This window comes from Orcinus orca, chromosome 3 (genome assembly GCF_937001465.1).
Source record: "Orcinus orca chromosome 3, mOrcOrc1.1, whole genome shotgun sequence".
In the NCBI taxonomy this organism is placed as follows: domain Eukaryota; kingdom Metazoa; phylum Chordata; class Mammalia; order Artiodactyla; family Delphinidae; genus Orcinus; species Orcinus orca.
Genome location: NC_064561.1, coordinates 14,131,699 through 14,149,340, shown reverse-complemented (window position 1 = coordinate 14,149,340; position 17,642 = coordinate 14,131,699). Strand labels below are relative to the sequence as shown.

Genomic DNA, 17,642 nt, shown 5'->3' with positions numbered 1-17,642 from the left:
TCAGCTTGTCCCCCAAAGTATATTTTAGATACAAGGTGGCTTCTTTATGGTGTCATTTCTCAGAAGAAAAATGCAGCCATTAACTAGTCAGCAGAAAGGAATGAAGTTAATGAGCAGGAAATGAATACGTGAGATGCTAGAATAGTTTCTTGAGTTGTTTGCATACAATCAATCATTTGACAGTATTTACTGAGCACATAATACATGCCAGTCACTGCTCTAAGAGCCGGGGATCCTCCCATGAGAAAAAGTGGCATCGGGGGATATAGGTTCTAGTTGGAAAGCAGAAAACAAATTCATACGAATTAAATGTAGCATGCCCAATGGTGTTGAATGCTAAGAGAAACATAAGGCAGGGAAGGAATGGGGAGGGAAGAGGGATTTCAACTCCAAATAGGTGTGAGGAAGCCCTGGCTGAGAAAGTTAGTTAGGAGGTGAGTGGACCAGGTGGAGCGTATGTGGGAAGAGATTTCCATGAGTAGGCAAGAACAAGGACCAAGGCCTCTGAGGCTGGTGTGGGAGGAAACACAGGATGCTGGTGAGACGAGAGTCATGGGAATTCTGGGGAGAGCAGAAGGAAAGGAGGTCTGGGTGGTGATGGAAGTTCTGCTGATAAAAGCATTCCTTTATTCTGCTTCAAGAACCCATCTTCTTAGAGAGATGGGTTCACTTTAGCGCTGTGTGCAAAGAGACTTGGATGGGGGCAAGGATGGAATGAATGATGAGGCAAATTCAGTTAGGGGCCACCATCAACCAGGGGAGCGGTGATGACAGTGTGGCCAGGTGAGATGGGCAAGATTGTGAAGTGGTCAGGGTTACATACATTTTGCAGGAAGAACCAGCAGGGATTTATGATGTTGGGATGTGTGAGGGAAGGAGAGGTTCAATGTGACCCATGTGTTGTACCCTTGGAAGCTGGACAGACCTGCCCTTAATTTACCTGGGAAGAAGGTTAGACCAGATGTTTCTCCAGAGGGGACCAAGGACTCTATTTGGTCACTAGCATAAGCCCATTGCACATCCAAGTGGAGATGATGAGTACACAGTGGTATAAGAATTAGAATTCAGGGCTTCCCTGGTGGCACAGTGGTTGGGAGTCCGCCTGCCGATGCAGGGGACATGGGTTCGTGCCCCGGTCCGGGAAGATCCCACATGCCGCGGAGCGTCTGGGCCTATGAGCCATGGCCACTGAGCCTGCGCGTCTCTAGCCTGTGCTCTGCAACGGGAGAGGCCACAACAGTGAGAGGCCTGCGTACTGCAAAAAAAAAAAAAAAAAATTAGGGCTTCCCTGGTGGCGCAGTGGTTAAGAGTCCGCCTGCCGATGCAGGGGACACGGGTTTGTGCCCTGGTCCGGGAGGATCCCACATGCCGCGGAGCGGCTGGGCCCATGAGCCATGGCCACTGAGCCTGCGCGTCTCTAGCCTGTGCTCTGCAACGGGAGAGGCCACAACAGTGAGAGGCCCGCGTACTGCAAAAAAAAAAAAAAAAAAAAAAATCAGTTTCTATTCTTCTTAGTATGAATATGTACAAATGTAGATAAATGGTTCAATTCTATGAGCTAGCAAAGATCCTATCATCCGTGTCATGGGAAAAATAAAAGAATATACTCTTGTGTGTCCCTAGGCATATGTTGTTGTGCTCTAATAAATTACAAAAGATACAGAAGACTGAAGAATAATAATCCAGAGATAAATAAAGACATGTCACTCAATCTTAGAATTTCTCTGCCCATGTTCTCAGGTGACTGGGAACAACTGATCCATGGGATCTATAGATGGCTTCATCCTCTTGGGAATCTCTTCTCATAGCCAGACTGATCTTGCCCTGTTCTCTGTGGTTATGGTGGTCTCCACAGTTGCCCTCCGTGGCAATGTCCTCCTCATCTTCCTCATCTACATTGATCCTCGTACACCCATGTACTTCTTCCTCAGTCACCTCTCCCTCATGGACCTCATGTTGGTCTGTGCCACTGTGCCCAAGATGGCAGCCAACTTCTCTCTGGCGTGGCATACAGATTGTTTTTTTCATCTCTCTTGTGGGATCTGAAGGGCTCTTGCCGGGACTCATGGCTTATGACTGCTATGTGGCCATTAGCCACCCACTTCACCATCCCATCCTCATGAGTCAGAGGGTCTGTCTCCAGATTGCTGGGAGTTCATGGACTTTGGGGATAATAGATGGAATGATGCAGATGGCAGGAGCCATGAGCTTACCCTACTGTGGCTCAAGGAATGTGGACCACTTCTTCTGTGAGGTGCCAGCTTTATTGAAACTGGCCTGTGCAGACACATCCATTTTTGATACCCTGTTTTTTGTTTGTTTTTTTCGGTACGCAGGCCTCTCACTGTTGTGGCCTCTCCGATTGCGGAGCTCAGGCTCTGGACGCGCAGGCTCAGCGGCCATGGCTCACGGGGCCCAGCCGCTCCACGGCATGTGGGATCTTCCCGGACCGGGGCACGAACCCGTGTCCCCTGCATCGGCAGGCGGACTCTCAACCACTGCGCCACCAGGAAGGCCCTGATACTGTTTTTTGCTTGCTATGTATTCATGCTGCTCCTGCCCTTCTCCATCATCATGGCCTCTTATGCTCACCTCCGGGGATCTGCGCTCCCCATGCACACTGCTCAGGCCCATAAAAAGGCTCTGGCCACCTGTTCTTCCCACCTGACAGCTGTGTCCCTCTTCTATGGGGCAGCCATGTTTATCTATCTGAGACCCAGGCGCTACCAGGCCCCAAGCCATGACAATGTGGTCTCTTATCTTCTACACAGTCCTTACTCCTATGCTCAACCCTCTCATTTATAGCTTGAGGAATCGGGAGGTGATGGGGGCCCTAAAGAAGGGGCTGGGGCTTCCCTGGTGGCGCAGTGGTTGAGAGTCCGCCTGCCGATGCAGGGAAAACGGGTTCGTGCCCCGGTCCGGGAAGATCCCACTTGCCGCGGAGCGGCTGGGCCCGTGAGCCATGGCCGCTGAGCCTACGCGTCCGGAGCCTGTGCTCCGCAACAGGAGAGGCCACAACAGTGAGAGGCCCGCGTACCGAAAAAAAAAAGAAGGGGCTGGATCGTTGCAGGATTGGCAGTCGGCACTGACGGCCAGGGCATCTGCTACCTGGTGCTGCCACCCCCTGGTTGCATAATGCTGCAAAGTCATTCACCCTTTGGGAGTGTCTATTTCCTCATCAATAAATGAGAATCACGACACCTGCCTTACCTCACAGGGATTCTGTAGGGATCACTGCATGTAAATCTAAAGCCCCATGACGAAGCAATGCATTGTCGTTATTGTCATTATTGATCATCTATGAAGTCCTTGAAGTAAATTCACTCTATTTCTTAATTCTTCTTGGTTATAACTGTTTTGTTGAACGCTTACTATGTGCTGGGCACTGTCCTTTTTCCTTTATGTGTCATCTATATTATTAAATTGATGATTTTACCTAATAAATATGGATATTAAAAAAAACTTTCTAGATGGCAGAAATTGAGTCTCTATAATTCTTTCTTGGGTGGTCCCTAGTCTTCTCCCATGAGAGGGCTTATAAAACTTCCTTTAAGAGATATAAATATACCCTTAACTGCTTAGAAATTATTTGTGTATTTTCAATACCTGGCTCTGTGCCTTATAGACAACAGTTGCTTAATAAAACTTTATTGAATAAATGCAGGAAGAGGCATCTAATGGGATAATATATATGAAAACCTTTTTTGTTTTGTTTTTTTTTTTTTGCAGTATGCGGGCCTCTCACTGTTGTGGCCTCTCCCGTTGTGAAGCACAGGCTTCAGACGCGCAGGCTGAGCGGCCATGGCTCATGGGCCCAGCCGCTCCGCGGCATGTGGGATCTTCCCGGACCGGGGCACGAACCCGTGTCCCCTGCATCGGCAGGCGGACTTTCAACCTCTGCGCCACCAGGGAAGCCCTGAAAACCTTTTTAAAAGCACTCTTCACATACCAAATTTGCTGTGGCAACTGTAATTATTTCTGTACTTCAAGTTCTGCAAAAGTAAAACTATACATTTTGGAAGTTGAATATTAGAACAGAAATAAAGACAGAAATTGAGCCATTATTTTATATCTTACATATCAGACAGGGTGCAGCCAGGAATAAAGCCATATCCATTATTTTAGCAGAAAAAAATGTAGTGTAAAGAGTTGTTAACCAGATATTTGAGATCTGAAATGACAAAACAAGAACACTAAGGATTGAAGAGGAAAAAACAACCTGCAGAAAGAAGCTACTATTCCTAGGCCTGGGGATGTAAAGGGAGAGGTTAGAGTCATTAAAACCCGAAGTCTTAGAGTCCAGATGTCTGAGGAGTGAGCACTGACCAGCTGGTATTCATATCTCAGAAGGTACCTATGGAGGTGTCTCCCATATAGGTGACATACAGAAGCCTGCTCGGCCCTGACTTATGATGGTTCCTCCAGAGCCTAGAGGAAAAAGAGGGGATTGCAGAGCTCCGTCCTAGCCTTCTGACAAGTGGGGGCTATGCAGTTGGTTCTGACACCCCAGAAGTTCACAGGAGAGTCTCTATCGCAAGACTGCCCAGGAATAGGGGTTGGTCAGCTAGTGCTTGCGCCTCTGAAGGACAGGATGAGACTGGTTCTGTGAGTGCGAAAATAAACTGCAAAGTCAAACCAACTGCCAGGATGAAGAGACATTGCAGAAGAAAACAGGAAATCATGAAAGAGTTTTCTATCTCTTCCCCTGGCTTACGGTCTCCTTCTAGTGGCCCTATTGGCAGATCCTAATGTGAACCTTGAAGACAAAGGAGCCCTAGAATAAAAAATTGGAGTGTAGAAATGTGATTTTTTTTTTTTTGCGGTACGCGGGCCTCTCACTGTTGCGGCCTCTCCTGTTGCGGAGCACAGGCTCCGGACGCGCAGGCTCAGCAGCCATGGCTCACGGGCCCAGCCGCTCCGCGGCATGTGGGATTTTCCCGGACCGGGGCACGAACCCACGTCCCCTGCATCGGCAGGCGGACTCTCAACCACTGCGCCACCAGGGAAGCCCTAGAAATGTGAATTTTGAGCTGAGGCAATAGTTTAAGAACTGGCACAGTCCACCCCTTTGGCTACTCAGCATCCGGATCATTTTACCCATATTTGAACTTCTGTTAAATAGCAACAACAGCATAACAATGTGTAACTATTCTTCATAAACATGTTATCCTTCATTAGTTATAGTATCCATTTATGGGCAATGTCAGTTATAGCTCATATTCAGTCACAATCTCTGCATATTAGCTATCAATAGCAATCAGTATACAAATAATAAGAGGAAGGAGCAGAGAGAGAGATAAGAACAAACTAGTTCACATACATGTGCACGCACACACACACACACACACACACCCCCCAACAGGTTAATTGATCATGAAGCCATAATTGATATTTATAACTTTCTTCTTCCATTTTCCATTCCTTATTTCCTTTGCTCTCAGCTAGAACCTCATGCCTTTGGGATAATTTATCTGGTGGTGTACTCTATGTCTTCATTCCAAAAAGGTCTGAATCCTCAGTGGTACTACCTGTATTTTTGGTGGCTGTACTTTTCCATTATCTTTTACTATTGGACATGGAAGTACTGAAAGGTGCCCCAGAGAATCCCCTGTCTCAGGATTGTCCTCTATAACCCTTGAAATTGAGATCAATCAACCCACCCCACTCTAGTGGAGCTGCTGTCTTATTTACCTATTAGTTCACTGGCATGAGAAGTCTAAAATAACCAGGTAAAATTTCAATTTCTGATTGGATGGGACCATTGTTGTTCAGTTATGGGAGAAATAGCCCCATATATTGATTACTGAATCAAAGCACATATTGCATTATATGAGATAGAACTCCATATTTTCAGGGTCTTATTTCTGAAATGACACTGTAAATGAGTTGGTACCATAACTGAGGCCAACTGCTTCTGAGTGATGACACATATACAAGACCAGTCAGTTCTATGGACACAAGTCCATTGCTGCCATTCTTTTGCTATGAAATAATTTCCTGATCAGAAGCAATGCTGAGCAAGGTACTCTGATTATATCTGAGGCATTCTGTTAGTACATAGGCGGTAACAGCCACTGCAGTTAAAGTTACCATCTGATTAACTTTACAACAATCTATAGTAATTTTCTAAGGTCCATTCACCTTCTGTAAAGGCCAAAAAAAGATGTGCACATTTCAAGTTTATGGTAGCATTAATACATGCAGTTCTAGAGATACAGTATTAATTTTTGTTTACTGTCTGGTAGGAAATAGAAGTTCCTGAGCTTTCACTCATTCTTTCTGCCATAATAAAACTCCCGCTAGGGTTCAGAGAGCCAGTATGGGTTTCCTACTAGTTTCTGGGTATGACTATTCAAAATATACATTAAGGATCTGGGAAATAGCTACGCGATAGGTTTATGGACCTACTTGGACCACTGTGATTTGAACTTGGGCCAAAACACCACTTACCACCTCATCATCATAAACCCCCACTTTGGTAGACTGCAGTGGAGTTTGGGGTCACAAGAAATTAGTATCAATTTAGAGCTACTATCTAGAGGAAACTAAGACCATCTGTATTCACATGACTTAATTATCAAGATTCAAAATGAAAGTCCTTACATCAATAAGACTTTTCTATATATTCCAGGAAATTCTTGCCCAGGATGATAAGGCTGTAAGTCAGAATATAACTTCATTGTTAGCTTTATCTGAACACTAGACTGTTCAATCAGTCCTCTTTTCTGCATGATGGATGACTCAGCTGGCCAAACTCAGCTTCTTACCAAATAATTGTTTTCTCACCAAGACTCCTCCCCAACTCATGCTCGTGGTGACCATCAATCCTGTTATATTATGGATTTTGACCAGTTCCAGTCAGATCCCTGCACTGTCAGAGCCACTTCAAACTACTCAAATCCAGTTCCTAAAACTATACACATGAAACATTGATCTTCCCTTATGAAACTAAGATTCTGTCAGGACGGTGTTTACCTTTTCTAATTAAGTAATAATATTGGCCTTGTTTGATCTGCAGGTTATTCGGGTGTTATTTTGGGGGTAAGTCAACACTCTTAATTCCTAAAATGTTTGAATATATCTGTTTTCCCCACGCATGGTCGCTCTAGTAATTGGCAACACATCCTTTTGGGTGAATATCTTTTTCCATCCCTTCACTTTCAGTCTGTATGTGTCCCTAGGTCCCTAGGTCTCTTGTTGAGGGCATACATATGGGTCTTGTTTTTGTATCCATTCAGCCAGTCTGTGTCTTTTGGTTGGAGCATTTAAACCATTTACATTCAAGGTCATTATCCGTATGTTTGTTCCTATTACCATTTTCTTAATTGATTTGGATTTGTTCTTTTACTTCTTCTTTTCTTGCGTTTCCTGCCTAGAGAAGTTCCTTTAGCATTTGCTATAAAGCTGGTTTGGTGGTGCTGAATTCTTGGCTTTTGCTTGTCTGTGAAGCTTTGATTTCTCTGTCACATCTGAATGAGATCCTTGCTGGGTAGAGTAATCTTGGTTGGAGGTTTTTCCCTTTCATCACTTTAAATATGTCCTGACTTTCCCTTCTGGCCTGCAAAGTTTCTGTAGAAAAATCAGCTGATACCCTTATGGGGATCCCCTTGTTTGTTATTTATTGCTTTTCTCTCGCTCCTTTTAGTATTTTTTCTTTGAATTTGATTTTTATGTGTCTTGCTGCGTTTCTCCTAGGGTTATCCTGTATTGGACTCTCTGCATTTCCTGGACTGGGTTGACCATTTCCTTTCCCATGCTGGGAAACTTTATAATCTCTTCAAATATTTTCTCAGACCCTTTCTCTTTCTCTTCCTCTTCTGGGACCCCTATAATTTGAATGCTGGTGCACTTAGTGTTGTCCCAGAGGTCTCTGAGACTATCATGGATTCTTTTCATTCTTTTCTCTTTATTCTGCTCTCAGCACTTATTTTCACCATTCTATCTTCTAGCTCACGTATTCACTCTTCTGCCTCAGTTATTCTACTATTGATCCCTTCTAGCGTATTTTTCATTTCAGTTTTTGTGTTGTTCATCAATGTTTTGTTTGTCCTTTAGTTCTTCTAGGTCTTTGTGAAACATTTCTTGTATTTTCTCAATCTGTGCCTCCATTCTATTTCTGGGATTTGGGATCATCTTTACTATTAGTAGTATTAGTAGTATTAGTACTATTAGTCTGAATTCTTTTTCAGGTAGGTTGCCTATTTCCTCTTTGTTTATTGGATCTTGTAGGTTTTTACCTTGCTCCTTCGTCTGTAACATATTTTTGTCATTTCATTTTTTTTTTTGATGGGTGAGGCTGTATTCCTGTCTTACTGGTTGTTTGGGCTGAGGCATCCAGCAGTGGAGTTTACAGGCAGTTAGGTAGAGCTGGGTCTTGATGCCGAGATTAGGACCTCTGGGAGACCTGACTCTGATTAATATTCCCTAGAGTCTGAGGTTCTCTGTTAGTCCAGTGGTTTGGACTCGGTGCTCCCACCATAGGAGCTCAGACCCGACCCCCAGGCTGGGAACCAAGATCCCACAAGCTGTGCGGCATGGCAAATGAAAAGAAAAGAAAAAGGGCAGTAAAATAACAAAGAATAAAAAATAAAATAAAATTCGATAAATAAATATTAGGAAAAATAAAAATATAACTGAAACAATTACAAGTTAGAACCTCAACAGAAAAAAGAAAAAAAAAGGGGGGGGGAACAAGCCAAAAGAATAACAAAGTATAATGAATAAAATAAAATTAGAAATATAAAAAATTTATTAGAAAAAATATAAATGAATTAACAGTAACAAGGTAAAACAGAACCACAACCTAAAAAACAAACAAACAAATAAAAAGGCTGTAAAAGGCCTTGGCTGTGGGGGACAGAGCTTAGGCAGGGGTCAGGGCCTATGCTAAGAACCTGTGAGACCAGAATAGGCCTTGGGGGCAGGGTCTAGGCGGGGCGAGCTTTAGGTATGGGGTGAGGCCTAGGCTCAGGACCCATGCAGCTGGGAAAAGCAGCACAGCCAAGGGGGGCCTTGGAGTGTGGAGTTCGGAGGTGAGGCCCTGGGTGTGTGTGGGGGGTGGATTTTAGGACCAGCACAATTGAAGGGGTTCTCAGAGGCTGGATGATTAGGCCTGGGACCTCAGCAGGCTCCACGGGGCCCAAGTGCGCGAGGGAAATGCTGGCCGCCCTCCTTTCCATTCCTCCACTCTCCCGAGCGTCTCTCCCATCCCTGTTGCTCCTGTAACCTTGGGTGGACCCCTCCAAGTGTGGGGACCCCTCCTCTCCCCCGGCTGTCCCTCAAGGGTGCTGATTCCGACCAGCCAGCCTTTACATTTCCTCCCCTCTCCCTCCCACTCCCGCAGGACCCATGTGGCTGGAGGGAGCTTTGGTGGGCCGAGGATAAGGCCCAGGAACTCAGCAGGCTCCCCAGGGCCCAAGGGCAGGGGAAATGCTGGCCATGTTCCCTTCTGATCTTCCGCCCTCCCGAGGGTCTCCTCTCCAGGCGTTGGAACCCCACCCCTTCCCCAGCCGCCCTCAGGGGGCCCAGTCCCATCCTTCTCCTCACCCTCCTTCACCCCCACGTCCTACCTGGTCACTCGGGGGTTCCTCCTGTCCACTTAGGTGTCCATGGTCCCCCACCAGTGCCTGGTAGATGTCCTAGTTGCACAGAGATGCAAACTCCACGTCCCCTTAGGTCACCATCTTGACTCCTTCCTGCTCTGCTTCTCATAGGCTGTTATTATTTTTTAAACCTCTGTCTATACAATTCTATTAACTGCAGTGTTTACTCCATTTATATTTATTGTAGTTATTGCTGTGGATGGATTTAAATCTATCATTTTGCTCCTTGTTTTCCACTTGTACTTCCTTTAAGAAAATTACTTCTGTTGACATTCTATTGGATTAATCAAAATTGGTGTTCCATTTTATCCCCTCAATTACCTTTTAGGTATACCACTTTCTTTGTTTTTTAGTGCCTGTTTTAATATTTACACTATGCATCTTCTACTTCTTACAGTTTACAGTTTGATTTAATGTTGTATCAATTCAGGTATAATATAGAAAATTTACAATATTTTAAATCCATTTATGGTTTTTCTGGCTATTGTGTTATTGTCATATGCATATTTCCACATATGTTTAAATCCCCAATGCACTTTTAATATTTTTTTCTAGACAGGAAGTGATTAACCCATTTGAGGAAATATTATCTGTTATATTTATTTACATATTCTATTTTGCTGCTTTTCATTCCTTGTGCTTTGATCTTCTATCATTTCCCCTTAGTCTGAAATAATTCCTTTAAAAAATCTTGTTTGAGTATGCTGGAAATTCTCTTGCTTTGGCTTGTCTAAAAATATTCTTATTTTGCCTTCATTTAAAAATTTTTTTGTTTTATTTTTTTGGCTGCACTGCGCAAGCATGTGAGATCTTAGTTCCCCAACCAGAGATCAAACCTGTGCCCCCTGCAGTGGACATGCAGAGATTTAACCACTGGACTGACAAGGAAGCCCCTTGCCTTCATTCTTAAACAGTATTTTGCTGGTTTTAAAATTGTAGATTGACAGTTTTTTTCTTTCAGCACTTTAAATATGTCTTTCCATTTGTTTCTTGTCTCCAGTTTCCAATGAGTTCACCTATATATTTAATGAAGATTATTAATTATGTTGTGTCCTGTTTTCTTTGGTTAATTTTTTTTTTGTGGTACGCGGGCCTCTCACTGTCGTGGCCTCTCCCATTGTGGAGCAACAAGCTCCGGACGCGCAGGCTCAGTGGCCATGGCTCACGGGCACAGCCACTCCACAGCATGTGGGATCTTCCCGCACCGGGGCACGAACTCGTGTCCCCTGCCTCGGCAGGCGGACTCTCAACCACTGCGCCACCAGGGAAGCCCTCTTTGGTTAATTTTAAGGCTTTTTCGCTACTATATGTTTTCAGCAGCTTGATAATAATGTGCTGAAGTCTGGGTTTCTTTTTAATCATTTGAATTAAATGATAATTAGATCTACACACTGGGGTCATATATAATTATGGAAAATTTTAGGCCAGTACCATGTCAAGTATTTTGGGGAAATATTTCTCTTTTCTCTTTCTTGGACTCCTTGACACACTTGTTAGATTATTTGATATTTTCCAATAGGTTTCTGATGCTGTTTTCATTTCCATTCTGTTCTCTTTCTGTGTTTAGCTTGAGGACTTTCTACTGGCTAGTCTTATAGTTCAGGGGTCAGGAAACTATGACCCATGGCCCAAATATGGTCCACTGGCTATTTTTAAAAATAAAGTCTTATTGGAACAAAGCTACAATCATTTACACATTGTCTAGGGCCGCTTTTATGTAAAAACAGCAGAGTTCAGTAGCAGTGACACAGATCATAGGGCTTGCAAAGCCTAAAAAATTTACTATCTGGTCCCTTAGAAACTTGCCAATCTCTGTTCTACTTCATGATTTTTTTACCTTCTACTATGTCCAAGATGCTCTTAACCTCATCCAATGATTTCTTCATCACAGCTTGTGTTTTTCAGGTCTAGAATTTCACTATTGTTCTTTTTAAACTTCCATTGCTCTGCAGAAAATCTCTCTTGTCACTCAATCTCATGTTCATCCTGTACCTCATTTAACCTACTTGCACTGGTCATTTAAAAATTCTTTCTTCTAATTCTAAACCTGGGCCACCTAGGGGTCTGCCTGTATTGATGGTGTTTTCTCTTGGCAGGTAACAATTTTTTTTCTTGCCTTTTTGAATACTTTATAAGTTTTGATTTTATGTCACACATTTTGAATAACCAACACTGGAGACTGAAAGAGATCATTTATTTGTTTTATTTTCCCAGAAATGTATGAGGTGCTGATCATTTTGAGCTCACCATTAGAAGAGCTGAGTTGGGGCTGAGGCAGTTTCAATTCTCCTTTGGTTTAAAATGTGATTACTGCCTTTCACTACAACCTTTGAATTCTTTTAGTGTCACACCCACTGAGGATTGTATTTATTTGACCATATCAGGATTTGAGCTGGAAGACGGTTGGATTCCACTTATAATAGTGTCAGTTCACTTCTGCATTCACCTCTAGCAAGACACTGGCTAACCCATGACTGAGAGCACCCTGTTTTCCAGCTCCATCCCTTCTGCTAATTAGCAGAAGTTCTCTGGTGGGAAGAACTGTTAATCAAGAGAGTTATATTTACATTTAGGACCCTTCCAGACTTCAATCTCATGGCAGTCCACATCTGGTTTCTCCTGGGTTTAATGGAAACATGAAAGGTGGGAGAACTTTTGCAAGGGTCACATTTTTCCCCTCATCTGGATGAACTCCCTTCTCCATAGTATGAAAAAGAAATGTATAATAAATATGAGAGTAGCATTGTTTCTAGCCAATGACTATGAGGTTTTTGAGCATCAACCCAACTGGATATATGCCTGTTACCTACCTGGTGCTTCACTTATCTCATCTTATATACTCACCACAAATACCCTGTGATATACGGGTTGTTACTCCAGATGAGGTAATTGTGACCCAGATATGTGAATGATGCTTTTCTGGGATGACTGCTGTCAAGAGAAGAGGGAAGGCAGCAGAGGATGGAAGTCTGTCATTGGTTGAGTACCTTTTGCTTGCCATGCATTTCACAGATACCAATTCACTTAACTTCCCTAACGGCTTTGTAAAATTTTTATCCCTATTTAACAGACAAGGAAAAGTGAGGTTCACAGAGGTTGGGCAACTTGCTCAAGGTTGCTGACTGAGAACTGGTAACTCATGATTTGCAGTAATTCTCCAAACCCTTGCCTATACCTGTGAAACAGGTCCATCTGTTTCTGGACTCGAGGACCACTTTGATTTGCAGTATTTATTGAGTCATCTATTCCTCAATTTTCAGAATAAGGAAGGAGAAATGTCCAATTATCTACAACTTTTTTTTTAACATCTTTATTGGAGTATAATTGCTTTACAATGGTGTGTTAGTTTCTGCTTTATAACGAAGTGAATCAGCTATACATATACATATATCCCCATATCTCCTCCTTCTTGTGTCTCCCTCCCACCCTCCCTATCCCAGCCCTCCAGGTGGTCACAAAGCACCGAGCTGATCTCCCTGTGCTATGCAGCTGCTTCCCACTAGCTATCTATTTTACATTTGGTAGTGTATATAAGTCCATGCCACTCTCTCACTTCATCTACTGCTTGTTTTTAAAAACGCCTTGTATAATTTTGTGGATCTCCTCCGGCCAGCTATTGTGGTGAGGACTCTGAATTTTCCCTGGAGGCTTGAGAGTAAGAATGAGAGAATTACTCTCCTTTGAAGATTTGGGTTTCCATAGGTATTGATTTTGCATCAGGTAAGTGAGTCTCTTTTCAGGGTCCTCTGTGAGTGGAAACAAGAATGGGGGCCACCTTCATGTCTTGGAACTAATATATTAAGGAAGAAGGTCCTCAGTCCCCAAGAACAGCTGACATTTCCATGTCTCTTCTCTATTTCCCTGGTGACAACAAATACTTACAGAATTGTGACACTTAATGTCAAGCTTACTAGTTTAAAAACTTGTAAAAACAATATAAAAATCTCTCCTTCCCCCACTCTTGATTTTCCCCCTTTCCCCTTCCCATGTACATATATATACTATGTGCTCACAACCTGTCCACACCAAGCCTGGGGGAAGTTAAGAACCTCTTGAGTCCTTCAAATGCTGATGTCTTGCCCTGACTGGAGACAATGGGGTTCAGGCCTGGGAAATGGGGAAAAGAAAAATGGGGGTGAATGGTGAACCTGAACTCTTAGGACTCCTTCTGTCCTGCTCACCCATTCTGGCTGCCAAGACATAGTTGACATCAGATGAGGAAGATTAAGGAGCTTCCCATGGTACTTGACACTGGAAGCCACGTGATACATTCGTCTCCATCCCAAAGACCATAAATAAGTACCTAAACCTCTCAGCCTGTAGGACTACCACCCTTTGGTGAAATTGCAGCCTCACTCCAGAGGAGGAAGTTCCCAGACTCGTGCATGCTGGTTGGAGCTCCGTGCCCACGGAGACATGGAGCGTTTTTCGGCAGGAAGGCGCCTCCTGCTGGAGAACTGCCCGCCCCAGCCCGGGCTTTGGCACTGGAGATGCTGATCCAGCATTTTAGGGATGCTTGCAGCCTCAACAAAAGTCACGCTGCCCATACGCGCTGTCTGTCTCAAGGGTGCGCTGGAGCTCTAGTTCCTGGACCGGGTTGGAGCCCAAGATGGCATCTACCCATCTGCAGCCTACCCTAGTGCTCTTCAAGGTACTGATGGAGATGCGGGGTACGGCTGGCCCTTGCCCCAGGGAGACTGGAGCCTGCCAGCAATGGGAAGGAGAGCAAGGCTGAGGCTGCACAGCCTCAGGCCCTGGGGATGGAATTTAGGCTAATGTTAACTTGTTTGTCAGAAGAATAACAAGTTGAAAGGAGCTGAGTTGCTATTTTTATCCTATTCTTACTTCCAATATGTATTGGGTGAGTTTCTGAGCGTAGCCAAACCTTACAAGTTGCTCCACTTTGATCCATCAGGTCTCAGTACAAGACCAAATGGTTTAATTCACACAATTTAATAGAACCTTGGTGATTTGGTGTCTGCTTGCTGATGACCAAAAAATATAAAGTCAAGAGAAAAAAAGGAATAAAGTCAGGTTTTTAACCTCGCATATTATTTCCAACATTTCAGGTGTATCTAGGATCCAAAAAAATTTTAACAATGAAACTGTGTAAGAAAAACAAAGGGAGGGTTTCCCACCGCTTTTTGGGTAAACAATATTAGACTTACAAAAAATTTGCAGGAATAATAGAAAGAACTGTACAGGAATACTCCATAAGTGATGTTGTGTCTTTCTCAGAGAATCACATTCTGAGCCCCTGATCTTTTGCCCATTTACTGTTGATGTTAACTTTGACCAGTGGTTCTTTGCTTACTCTTTCCTCAGTAATTAGTAAGTGGTTATGTAGAGATTCTTTAAGTCTATGTTTTTCCTTAAGCCCTCCCTTGTTCAACCCTTTAGCACCCATTGATGCATTCCTGAATCATTTTACTATGGTGCTTGCAAAATGGTTAATTTTCTAAGCCCATTTTTTCCCCTATATTTATGAGTCAGTATTCTACAGTAAGGAAGAGCTTTCCCTTCTTCCCCATTTACTTACTTGCCTATCTGCTATTTGTCTTCGAGGATAGGAGAATATGTCACCCAAAAGAATTCCACTGTGCTATCTTGATTGTTTTGAGCTAAAGGCACTTGAAACACAGTGAATGCAGGGAAAGGCTTTCTCTGAACTCCCCCTTATGTGTCTATAAACATATCCTCCCAAAGGAAGGTGGTTGTCAAAACTCCCCTCCCCAGGAGTTTCATCCCACAGGGAAAATTGACTCTTATCGTGGGAGAAGAGATACGAAGTGACACCCACATCCAGATGAACTTTGTCAGAAACTATCATATTTCCCATCTATTCTTCTAAGGCCCATCCATCTTTGCTAAAAACTCTTCCTTAAGTGGCCTGTATCTCCACTCCTCTTTTGAAATTAAGATGGTATTTAAGCCTGAATTCTAAGTCATCTCAGAGTTTTTCACTTTCTCCAGTTATCTCACATGTATACATGAGATATACATATTAATACATTTCTGTTTGTTTTTCTCTTGTTAATCCATCTTTTATTACAGGAGTCAGCTAAGGACTCAGATGATGAGAGTGCCTGCCACTGAGTCCCTGCCAAAATGCAAGTGACAATGGTTGATTCCCTTGCTGTACGAAGCTCTAAATAAATAGTTTTTACTTTTCTCATTTAGCTGGTGTTCATTTATATCCACAGTGCTCAACAATTATTTGTTGAATGAACAATGAAAAAACAATAATTGAGTAGAAAAATTACAGGACTTCAATTGAGTACAAGATTTGCAGAAGAACTGACTAGACTCCACTTCTTGTCATTCACGATTCAGTTCCCAGAGAGTAGCTAGATATTCACTGTGACACTTAGTGGTGATCATATCTCTCCCAGCCCCCATGGGTGAGGTGAGGGTGGAGACCCCTGAGAGAAGTATAAGTGGATGTGTGAAGGGATGTTTCATGGATGCCTCTTTCCTTTGTTTAGAAGGGAGTCTGGGGTATTTTTCAAAGCCAGGGCTATGGGGAATGAACTTTGTCCTGAAGCCATTTCATTAAGTTTGGCTTGCTCGTTGGGATGGAGCGTCTGTCTGTTCTCTGGGGTCATTATGAGCTGAGTTGGGTCTCCCAGGATATTTATTCTACAACTAGAGGTGTAAACCTGGGACATGAGCTCATCGATTTATGAAGAAGCAGAAGAATGCCTTAGATGGTTAATTCTATAAATTTTTATTTGGAGCCATGGAGTTGGAGGAGAGTCTATGTGTAAGAGCCTTACTCAGGCCAACATTGCTCATGCATTGCTCTGAGGACTAGATCTTTGCGTATTTTTTGGGTCTGACCCATCTCTGCTGAGCTCCACAGGGTGGAGTGGAAGGTGAACTGTGGAGACCTGAATGGGAGTGGTAGGTGCTGAAGGGGGTGAGGGAAGACCTGCCAGATGACGGACTAAAGGTGACCAGAAGGGGAAGAAGTGGATCTGACTTCAAGTTTCAGCCTAGGGAGCGTCCAGCTGGATACAGACATATCTCCTTGTTGCCAAAAGTTGTCAGTATCAGAGACCAAGAAGATGGTAATCTTACTTGGGCAAAATTGTTATCATTGTTTATTTGATCTCCAGTCTCTGGACTCAGTTCCAAAGTAGGCAGACAGACCTGTTGGGTCACTGCCACACGTGTGCCCTCATTACTCTGGTGCTCTGTGGCCGTGCTTCATTCCTGCCTGTGCTGATCTTGGCATCTACCTCCCTGAGTTATTTTCTGTCTCCCTTTGCTGGCATGTCTCTATAACTCGCTATGTCCTAGGATTTCCCTGTCTGCTGCCATGATATTCTGACTCTAGTGCTAAGATGAAAATGGCATTGTGCATGCACACTGTCCTAAGCCAGTGTGTGCACCTATATCCCATCAGAATCACCTTGGGAGCTTTTAAAAAATCATATATGACTACGCCCCATCCAGACCCAGTACCCGCTCCCCCACGGGGTGGGACCAAGGCATATGCACTTTTTTTTTTTTTTTGCGGTACACGGGCCTCTCACCGCTGCGGCCTCTCCCGCTGCGGCCTCTCCCGCTGCGGCCTCTCCCGCTGCGGAGCACAGGCTCCGGACACGCAGGCTCAGCGGCCATGGCCCACGGGCCCAGCCGCTCCGCGGCATGTGGGATCTTCGCGGACCGGGGCACGAACCCGCGTCCCCTGCATCGGCAGGCGGACTCCCAACCACTGCGCCACCAGGGAAGCCCCCATATGCACATTTTTAAAAACATCTTCTCAGACATCTTAGAGACATAAGCATGACTTCAGTCATGAGCACAGGACCCCAGGAATCTCACTCTTGCTTCTTTTTTTCTGTTCATAATTATCTTCCTATCACAAATGGTTTCAATAGTTTTTGTCTCTCTTTGACAGTCTTTCCAGTTTCTATTAGGGGAAATTCTTGAATTGCAATTGTGACATCACACAAGACAGAAGCAACACACTCCAAAATACACCTGTGGAGGCCCACCATTTGTGGAATGAGTATTGGCCATTCCTTCTTTGGA

General features: G+C 43.9%; 1 protein-coding gene across 1 annotated transcript; it reads left to right on the top strand.

Annotated features, from left to right (window-relative positions):
* The first annotated feature begins 1,773 nt into the window (after positions 1 to 1,773).
* LOC105748385 (olfactory receptor 56-like) lies at positions 1,774 to 3,089 on the top strand. Its single transcript, XM_012535717.3, is given in 5 exon segments — positions 1,774 to 2,003; positions 2,005 to 2,307; positions 2,511 to 2,757; positions 2,759 to 2,835; positions 3,047 to 3,089. Coding segments are annotated over 5 exon segments (834 nt in total). The 5' UTR covers positions 1,774 to 1,839.
* The last annotated feature ends 14,553 nt before the right edge of the window (positions 3,090 to 17,642 follow it).